We start from the raw sequence: 10,905 nt of genomic DNA on the forward strand, positions 1-10,905 counted from the left end.
GTTTGAATCCGACGGTCGAACCATGCATGACTCGCGAATCGTTATTTGTGGCTTATTTTTCTGCCTTCCAGTGATTGCTTGCCTTGTCTGCCAACCTGGGGCCTAAGCATAGTGCTAGTGATGCATGTGGTAACACAGCAAAATGGACTCGTAAAGTGATGTTGCTGACAGAGAAAGTTAAAGTGTTGGACAAACTTAAGGGAGGAATGTCGGCGACAATTCCCCGTCAGGATGATTCCCCGTCATTTATTTACACACCAGTTTATTCAGCAAGTACAGTACACTAGTTCTTTACTTACATGAGTTATAAAATCTCCCTGAAAATTAGTTATTAAAGTAATAAATAATCAATAATAAGTAAAATTATAGAATGACAGGGAATCGTCCATGTTTTGATGGTGAATTGACTTCATGGTGAATTGTCTCTGAACCGTGTGTGTGGGGTGAGTCAACTGTTCGTACAATAAAGAAGACAGAACATAGCATACGGGAGTCAGTGAGGGCTAGTGCACCAGACTGTGCTAAAGTGTCTCCACCTACGCCTGTGAACTGGCTAGGAACCGTATGTTTGGGGTGAATGAGTCAACTGTTTGGACAATAAAGAAGGCAGAATGTAGCATATGGAAGGCAGTGAGTGTTTGTGCACAAAACTGCTGAAGTGTCTCCACCTACGCTTGTGCTTGTCAGGTTTCAGTGTTAAATTTCTTACATTTTTGTTGTTTTTCATACTGTATGCTAGTTTATAAGGTGTATGTAATGCATAAACAGTATTATTCAGATGTAATATACTTAGTAGACATGCGTAATTATGTGCACACAAGGGCAGAATGTATACACGAATTTACCACACATGCGAAGGGTCTGGGAACGTAACCCTCGCGTGAATTAAGGGCTTATCTGTATATATATTATATATACAGTAAACCCTCATTATACAATGCCTCATTGTACGATATTTCGCTTATACAATGTCAAAATTTTAGTACCCTATGCCCACTATACAATGGGAATGATTTGCAACAACGATGGATCATCCGCGGCTCAGTGAACAGTGAATGTGCAAACGCAACAAAAACGTCCTCACACTGTCGGCATTAGACCACACACACTTGTCCACCGGTCCAGCCTCATTAGCTAGCCCTGCCCAGCCAGCTAGGCCAGTCTTATCGATTGGTCCAGCCCCATCAGCCAGCTAGCCCAGCCTCATCCGCCAGTCCAGACTCATCAGCCAGCCCCGTGCAGCCAGCCAGCCCTGCCCAGTCAGCCAGTTCTGCCAGTGATGAGTGAGGGCTGTGAGGCCCTAACTGTCCCTTAGCCTCGCAGGGGACATCAACAATCCTATTTACTTAAGTAATAGTAAGAACTACTGTATACCGTTATTTTCATGTTTTTCCCCTCTTTATTCATTATTAATGTGTTCCTTTACATGTTTAAACATAAGGATATTTCATGTATGTGAGTGTCAAGGTGTGTGAATGTGCGAGTTTAGGCAGGTCTGGGAACGTATCCCCATTGACTACATGTTATAACAGGTTCACTATACAATGGATTGCTATACAATGGGGTTTTCAGGAACGGAACCCCATAGTATAACGAGGGTTTACTGTATATATATATATATACAATACACTCAACCCCCTGCTATCGCGCCTAATTGGTCACAGGAAACACGCGTGATAGCTGAACTGAACAATCAATGGGAAAATTTCTAATTGCTTTTTCGGTGTCCCATTTTTCTAACTTTTAACCATTTTATGCCTACGATTTCCTGCCAATCTCTCCTCTAACATGAAATAAAGCATTATTATATTAATAATAACAGTATAATGAATAAATAAACAACATAAAAGGCCATCAAACTTTTATAAGGATTACGGCTTGGGTGGTTTGATGGGTTCCGAGGCTTGGGAGTGGCTTAGTTGCCGCCAGATCTCTTTGGCTGTCTCCATTTCTTTAGTGTCCACAGCAAAAGGGGGTATCACATGGTACCTTATATCAGGAATGGCTGAGGAACATTTAAGTGGAACAAAACTTGGACGCTATCACACACGTTCCTCACACTGTCGTCAGAGCCCCGTCTCAGTTGTAAACACATGATTAATTTATCGATATCACAGTTTTTTTGGCATAAGAAATATTAACTCTTTATAAGGGTTTCAAAACGATTGATATTTATTCTAAAATACAATATTAATAAGTATTCAGCGTTAGGCTAAATTTCAATGCTGTAGTACGATATATTCTTTTGAGCCAAATGGGTTTTGGTCACTGTTTTGCCCGTCGTGTCCTCAGCAGGAATCCGTTCAGATGCATTCCAAATGCCCGTGCTATAATCGGGAATTTTACCACGTTACCGTTCTGATTAACCATCGTATCCTCTGCATACCTCGTATGAAGTGCCGTGTGAATAAGTTTCGCTTAGCCTGTCTTCAAACTCGACGCGTGATAGCGGTCTTGGGGTGCATGATAGCATGTATGGTTGTGCATTTGATGTGTGCGTGGTAGCAGATAAGCGTGATAGCTGAACGCGTGATAGCAGGGGGTTGAGTGTATATATAAATATATATATATATATATATATATATATATATATATATATATATATATATATATATATATATATATACAGGTATTTGGAGAGAAGTAAACAAAGCTTCGGCCCAACTAGGGCTCAAATGTTGTTTATTTCTCCCCAGACATACTGTTTTTGTTTTTTACGAGGATTTTCCTTCAGATTAACACTGTTGCTTGTAAGTTTAGAGTAGCATAACTTCCCAAATGGGTAGACTTTCCCAGAGTCCAGGAACGTTACCCCCAATATTACCATTGTTTCTTATGGGAAAAATATGTTTAAAAAACATGTTTTGAACTAAAGCGACCTCTCCAGGAACCTAACCCTCGCGTTATTTGAGAGGTTACTGTATCTTTCTTGAGTTCTTAGCACTTTCACAGAAAGAAAAAGCAATTTCTGGGCACTTAGGCATCATAACTAATTGAATCTGAAATTGTATGGTCAGAGTTGTGGGATGAAATGAGGAAATGAGTGGGGGGGGGGGGGAAAGCTTCTAGACATGACAGTCGACACACCAACAAGGCTGAAGCTGGCAGATATAAGACATGGGTCATGAAGGCAAGCTTGGGTCATGGAACCGCAGCAACGTGTGACAAAAGCACAATGCACTGCTTGTAAACAAACACAGCCATCTAAATACTGGATGCCTAAAAGCACCCACTTTGTTTCTCCCATACAACTGAGTGATACAGTGTTATTGTCTTATTTGTATTATTACATAATAAAGAGAGAACTTAAATGCTCGTGTTACTGTAAAATCATGACTTTCCTCCGTCTTCAATCACAACTCTCCAACAAATGTGAACACTGACCCAGATCGTTGGGAGTGAACTACCCACAGCCAAGGATGGCTCAGTGTCTCACCAAGGTCTGGGAGAATGTGATGGTGAAAGATGCTGGAGTGCTCTTAAAATTCTCCTTTCATGTACTTCAAAAATGATTTTCAGATTTTTCACTGATAGTCATAATACTGAAATTCCAGCACTCCAAAGACGGTATTATTTTACAAGTGGACAATACGCAGTTCAGGAATTTTAGCACCATTAACGTATAGTACATTCCCTAAGGATCATAATGAACCCCCATAACCCCATTTGGAAATTGATATTTTCAGAGATAATGAATTTAATTAAAAATTCCAAAAAATACATACCTTGGGTCTTCACTCGGCCAGTCCTCGTTAAAAATACGTGCATTCGTACGTGTGTTTCTCTTCCCTTCGACTGTGCATGCGTTTCGTAGGTCTGTATCACCCACTCATAGGCCTACTTTAGGTCACATGATGGTATTCTACCAATGAATTTGAACTGCAGTCTTTGATTCCCTGTGGATGGAAAAATTCAAATTCTTCTCGGTATGGCCTCTGAAGAAGAAAGACGTGCTGTGTATCCCAGGTGTGATGTTGATTATTTACGTGATTATGCATTTCCACTCGGAATCTGAGGAAGCTATCGAGTTTCTTAGAAGACAAGGTGTATTACCTTCGGAAGTTTATTGCCCAGACTTTCAGGAACCGTGTAAATTTAGAAAAGACATCTGTGGTACTGTGGTGGGTACAAGAAGCAAAAACCAAGAAACGGGTACAGTGTAGTTATTGTGTTGTTGACGAAAAAGGAAATTTTTTGGACAACACACACCTTCTGGCTTGGCAAATTATATTGTTCATAAACCACTGGATTCAAAGGATCTGGAACCACAACGTTATTGCCAGACGACCCTCGTCCTGGACAATTGTATCTCTAGGGTAAGCATTCCCCTAGGATAGGTTAGGTATGTTGGGGTAGGTTGGTTAGGTTTAGTGTGTTTGGTGAGGTTATGTTATGTATTTCCCTAGGATAGGTTAGGTTGTTGGGGTAGGTTTGATTAGGTTTAGTGTGTTTGGTGAGGTTACATTACGTCTGTTTGGTTAGGTTTTATCTGTTCCGTTACGTTAACCGGTGGTGCAGTATATTTTTCTGGTGGTTCTTGATGCGATTTGAGTTGTTTTTTACTTAATTTTTTTTTTGGAAAATGCTTGATTTCACCTACTTGTCCAATCGAAGTTCATGATTGGAAAAGAGTGGAAATGAGGGATTTCCAACAAAAATGAAGGTCAAAAACATTCGAATCACATCAAAAACTACCAGAAAAATATATTATACTACCTGGGGGGTGTATTGTCCACTTGTAAAAATTTACCCCAAAGACCAGGATGTCCTTTATTTGTCAACCTCCAAACACTGAATTCTCGTATAATGGACAGTCATATAAGAGGACCTTACAGTAATGATGATGCTCATAAAGTACACAAATGATAAAATATACAGTACAGCACATACAACACTCACCATACACAGCAATAGGACAGGAGAAGTGATGGCTACAGAACCCCACAAGAGGCTCGCTCTCTGAATGGGTTACTCTTCTGTGACGAAAATCCGACCAGCAGATAATCCTCCTGCTCGTGCTGGGTGATGAACTGCTTTATCTCCTCCACCACCTCGGACACTGGCAGCCGCTTGAGTGATGCCTCACGACGCAGCTGCTCCACCATATTCCTCTGCTGCTGCAGATTCGACAGCTGTGTGCAACAACAAAAGCCATTTAGTACTGTAGGTATATTGAAAAACTGATCTGAGTGTTTAAGACTGAGGTGGAGGGTGATGTAGAAAGGTAAAGCATAAGAAGTGGTGTGAGCTGGAGGTATGGCAGCCTGATGGAGGAGGACATGGTGGTGATTAATTCAGTTCACAGCCATTCCCTATACAATGAAGACATCTGAACTACAAAAATTTTAGCTTATTCACCCCAAGCATTTGTTTCTTCATTCATTTTCTCTATATCAAAACAATTTTATTTAGCTTAGGACACACTTTTTGAATGGGAGTGGAAAATACAGTACTGTATAATCTTCAATAACCCTTCATTAGCAAGTGGTATATACTCCTATTATTAACAAAATCATCGGGCAGCAGCAAGAACAAATTGTAGAAAGATATCATTGTAATGATTTAGAACACGAAATCATATCATTTATAAAGGCTCCACCAAGCTTGCATGTGTCGACCTTTGTGACTCTCCATCCTGCTCGATCTTTGGCAGCCTCCCTATTTAATCCCTGAGGTCACATTATGATTTCACCCCAAGTCTTTTTTGTTCTGCCTTGTGCAACCCTACCCTCAACATGAACACTGCTCACCTTCTGCACCCAATTGTCATCCTCCATCCTCTCATCTTGCCCAAACCATATAATCTACCCCTCATCATCACAACACCTACTAGAAATAAAAAAATTTCTTCTAAAATGGTAGTTAAGAAGTAGAAACGGCAAAAGTGCACAGATAAGAGATGAAAGAAAGCACAGAAACAAGACAGCATTCAGAATGGGAAGAGATTTGGAGACCAAGGTAAATTTTTAGAAGTACCGTAACCAACATTTTCTTTTATTATTATTTTTACGTTTTTCAATGCAAAATCATTCATTTTAAATAGTTTTGACCTTCATTTTGGGGGGAAATTCCCTCTTTTGGAATTTTGAGTATGATTTCCAAAAGAGGGTTTATAACCAAAATCAAGATCAAAATTAATTAAAAACACACTATTTTGCATTAAACTAACCCAAACTAACAACCTAACCTAACCTAGGGCCTGACATAGACTGAGTGCACACGCCTGCACCAGCCAATATGGCGCGACATTCATCTGCTACTGAGCGATAGCGTAACCTAAGCCACTATATGACTACCCCTACAAAATTTGCTCCCCCAACTCAAACTAGGCTTAAAAGGTAAGTCTTAGTTAGAATAGTTCAGGGACGTAATATAATGAAAATTGGTAACGTTGGTTACTTCTAAAGTTATACCGAGACCTATAACCATCACTTCATTCCACGCTTTAGCTACAAACTTGTAGCTGGTGGCTGCAGTCTTTCACCGATATGAAAAAAAAACATTGAAAACTTAAATATGCACTCACAAAATATTCAAGGAATTCCATGCAGAGCTAAGATAAAGAAAAAAATCACAAGAAAACTGCAAAATAAAGTAGTCCTATTCTCAAGGATTACCCAACCCTCTCAACAACCATAAGAAGTTTGGAAATACTGGGCGACTGTCCTCATATTACTCTCTGGCTCTGTTAGTTGGGTGTAATTATGAAATAATTCCCTATTCAGATGAGAAAATGTCAAAGAACAAACCAAAAATATTCCGGGGCCAATTTGATAAAGCAAAAAAGTATTGCACTTGGCCCCCTGTATTTGGGAGAAACTTACCACTAATTTTTCCAGTACTGCAATAACTTATACTTTTTGTTCTTGCCTCCCCCAAGTATTTAAAATGTCTTCACCTGCGGGATGGGGGGAAGCTCTCGCGGTCAAGGGTTCAGTAAAGCCTCTTGATCTTGATGGCCCTGAATCTTGATACATACCAAACAACCTTGTTAAGTTTTCTACCTGGTTCATCCACACAATATTATAGCTCTTACCCCTACACACCACGAGGAACCACATGTTATTCGTTACATTCTATGAAAAGTGTGTGAAGCAAAAGATTAGTGAAAAATAAGCTGACCTGTGCCATGTTGCCTGCCACTCCCCGATGCACTTCACTGCCAGACAATCCACGCTCCTGACGTCATTCACTAGCTCTTTATCTCCCTAGAACTCCGCATCACTGCCACAAGTTGCTTTACCATGGCGCTTCAGCATTGTCACACCGCACACCTGAGTTACTATGAATCAGCTCCACCACTATGAAGCGTGGATGAAGTTTTACGGACTTCAGGTTGTAAGCCACATTAGGGAAAAATGTCATACAATAACAATAGAGCTTATAGAAATAAACGTTGAATGTGTGACCTATATATGAATATGAATTTTTAAAAAGTAAATATAACATGTTAAATAAAGAATATGAGTTAGTTGTATTACCATATGGAATGTATAAACTATACCTCACCATATTTGATTGGGGTTGGTAAAGGTGCTGCGCTGCAATATATTTACGTAGCTTCAACCTCAGTGTATTTCTCCTAACGCTTTCTAGGAGACATGCATTGAGGATGAGGCTACTGAAGTAAATATTTTGCAGCGCAGCACCTTTTTCAACCCTAATCAAATATGGTGAGGTATGGTTTGTACTTTCCTCACTCTCCATTGGCTCCTAACATTTTCGCTCTTTCAGCTTCCTCATTTGTTTGTCAGTCTATCTCTAACTCCACATGTTCTCCTCTGGTAACTCATTTCTACTGCTTTCCCCCTTGACTTGTAAAGTTGTGCCCTTCCAACAAAGTCCAAGTTTCAACTTCCATGCGTTAGAGTGGGAATCACAATATTGTCATGCACCGTGGTGTCTTTTTACTTCAGTAGATAGACAGTCTGTTGGCAGAATTCTATTGTCCCTCGGTCTATCATCAGAAATTCCTCTTTATGATTATATGCGCAAAGACCATGAATGTGGTACAGAGCATTAAGTGCACAGTGAACTTTGTGCTTGTCCCTTCGCACTTCATGGGACAATAAAGACCTGGGTGTTGTATGTTTTATCTCTCTAATTTGCCATTCAGTACAGCCTTCAACAGTTTGGGGAATTATGTCGCTGAATACTAAGTAGGATTAGAAATATTAAACAGAAAACCAAATCATTTACCGAGGCAAATTAAAATTATTCAAGTTCCCCCTCTTTCCAGCAGCGAGTGTAGTGCCCTCTGACGGCAACGATATCAACCCCATTCAAAACGTAAACAAATCACCATGGCACCGCGGAGGAAAAGTGCAAGTGATGGTCCCAGAACACCCAACAACTACGAGTACCTCAAGAGTATCGGGGAGTACAAGAAGACCATCAGGAGGCGGGACACACTCAAATCCTTCAAGTCAAATAAGGTAAGACGGGTGTGATGGCCTGAAATGGCTTTGTCTGGGTGCTTCTTGTCCAACGTCTTGAAGATGTTTAGAGGTGAATGGCATTTCCTCATGTGTTGTCTTTAGTTTACGTTGTCGATTGCCGTCTGTTTTTATGTATGAATTTCTCTGGGTACAATGCTAGCGGAACGGTAAACCGGATCGGGAGTGAAAGTAAAGATATCGTCTGCAAGAATTTGGAATGATCAGGTGCATCGGTCTTATTAAAACAATGTCAGAACGTCTGTTTCTCTTTCTCCATAGTTTTACAGCTTCACAGCCTCTAGGAACTCTAAAAAACAACAACAGATTTTTGCTACAGTGGTATTAAAAATGGTGGTAACTAGTAATTTGCATGTTAATGAATGAATGCAGACCAAGGGAGATTTAAATGGCGATCGCAGCGCCGAAACAGTGACCCCTGTGAAGCGGGAGGTAAGGCAACTAAAGAGAGAAAATTATTATTTCACGGGTGACTGGCTAATTTTTACTTTTTTCGTACATCTGCTGCCATCGCTGCCGTCGTGAAAATCTATTTATCTATCTGTTGCCAGACGCCTCAATCCCGTACGGGGTGGCCACAAACAAATCGCCTCCACGTCGCCCTGTCCCCCGCCATTTCACTGCCCTGCTCCCAACTCATCCCCCCGTCTCATATACCTCTCCACTCCATCCCTCCATCTCATCCTCGGCCTCCCCCTTCCTCTCCCACCCTCCACCTCACTCACATACACTCTCCTCGTCAGTCTCTCACCCTCCATCCTCTCCACATGGCCAAACCACCTCAGTGTGTTCCTCCTAACGCTTCCTGTCACATCCACATCCACACCACAACGCTCCTTTATATCCTCATTCGTCAGCCTGTCTCTCCATGTGACTCCACAGGCTCCTCTTAAATAACTCATTTCCACTTCTCTCACTCTTGACTTGTGTCCTTCCAACAACGTCCAAGCTTCACTTCCATACGTTAGAGTTGGTATCACAATACTGTCATGTAGTAACTTTTTCACTTCCATGCTCATTTCCCTGTTTCGTTTCACTGCTTTCAAGGAACCAGCAATCTTTCATCCTTGTTGTACCCTTTCAAGCACTTCACCCTCCAAACTTCCATCCTTACTCATCACACTCCCCAAGTACTTAAACGTACTCACATTTTCCATTTCCTCACCATCCAACCTCACTGTACATTCACTGACTTCACCTCTTTCAAAGACCATCACTGTACTCTTCCCTACAATCGCCTTTAGATTCCGTTTCCTACACACTCTCCTAAACTCATCCATCAAGCCTTGCAGCTCCTCTTCGTCTTCACTCAACAACACAGTATCATCTGCAAACAACAGTACAGGGAGTTTCCAAACACTACCCTCTCTCACCAGGGCCACTCCAACATCCACTACCCTACCTTGTACCTCTTTTATTACCCCATCCATGTACAGACTGAACAACTATGGAGACATGACACTTGAAAATCTATCTATCTATCTATTGCCAGACGCCACAATCCCGTAAGGGGTGGCTATTTGACTTTGAGTTATTTGTTTTATGAGGAGGGGCACTAATCCTCCACCAACCCACTTGTTGACACGTAGGGAGCACGTATGGTTTGGTTATATGGTTACCACCCAGCGTAGTAAATGGTTTCTTGGCTTACAGGAAACCATTTGGCTTGTCACTCAATGTAAAGCCACCTGTAGAGGAAAAAAAAAAGCAATAAGAAGTGACAGGAAAGATGGGAGAAATATGAAGAGAGGAGGGCAGACACAGAAAATGAATGATAAAGGCTAATGAAGAAGTAGGCAGCTCTACATCAAGTGAGTGGATGATGGTCGTCACCACCTACCACAACACTGTCAATAAATACATTTAGTAAGGTACTGACATTTGGTAAGTCTACATTCTCCTTATTCTCTCTCTCTCTCACTCTCTCAAATATATATATATATATATATATATATATATATATATATATATATATATATATATATAATTTTTTATTTTGCTTTCTTCCATTTGGGATACCAGTACTAACGCACCTTCATATTTAGGTCAGCCCATCTCCTATCCTGCCCATCCCATACCTGTCTGTCCCAACTTTATTTCATCCCGTGCCCGTGTAAAGCAAACTCATATTCCAACCAGTCCCAGTCAGTCTCTATATAGCTCATCTTATCCCATATGGAATCTCAGTACATCCCAACCTGTCCCATCCTTATTCTAATGTAGCTCAATCCATCCCATTCAGAGTCATGATATTCTGGCCTTTTCTACACCATCCCAGTACGCGTCAACCTGTTCCAGTAGAGTCGTCCCATACCATTCCAGCCTGTTCCATCGTATCCCATCTCAGTTTGTCCCAGCTCTCCACTGCCATCCCAATATCCCAGGCTATCCCTTCTGATATGAGTTAATATGGGGTTACAGGTGAGTGAGTGAGTTCGGTGCATTCACT

At 41.0% G+C, this 10,905-nt stretch overlaps 1 protein-coding gene across 3 annotated transcripts in view; it reads right to left on the bottom strand.

The window, feature by feature from the left end:
• The window catches only part of LOC145407014 (guanine nucleotide-binding protein subunit gamma-1-like), a 49,312-nt gene extending 42,134 nt beyond the window's left edge, over positions 1-7,178 (bottom strand). For all 3 annotated transcript variants that reach the window (XM_080278029.1, XM_080278028.1, XM_080278030.1), the window contains exons 1-2: positions 7,123-7,178; positions 4,900-5,132 (exon numbers count right to left, since the gene is read on the bottom strand). In XM_080278029.1, coding sequence (XP_080134155.1) covers positions 4,932-5,132; positions 7,123-7,131 — 210 coding nt within the window. In that variant the 5' untranslated portion in view covers positions 7,132-7,178 and the 3' untranslated portion in view covers positions 4,900-4,931. The remainder of the gene's footprint in view (positions 1-4,899; positions 5,133-7,122) is intronic.
• Between the last annotated feature and the right edge of the window lie 3,727 nt (positions 7,179-10,905).

This window comes from Coenobita brevimanus, chromosome 72 (genome assembly GCF_032717465.1).
Source record: "Coenobita brevimanus isolate Jiangsu-jjx chromosome 72, ASM3271746v2, whole genome shotgun sequence".
Taxonomy (NCBI): domain Eukaryota; kingdom Metazoa; phylum Arthropoda; class Malacostraca; order Decapoda; family Coenobitidae; genus Coenobita; species Coenobita brevimanus.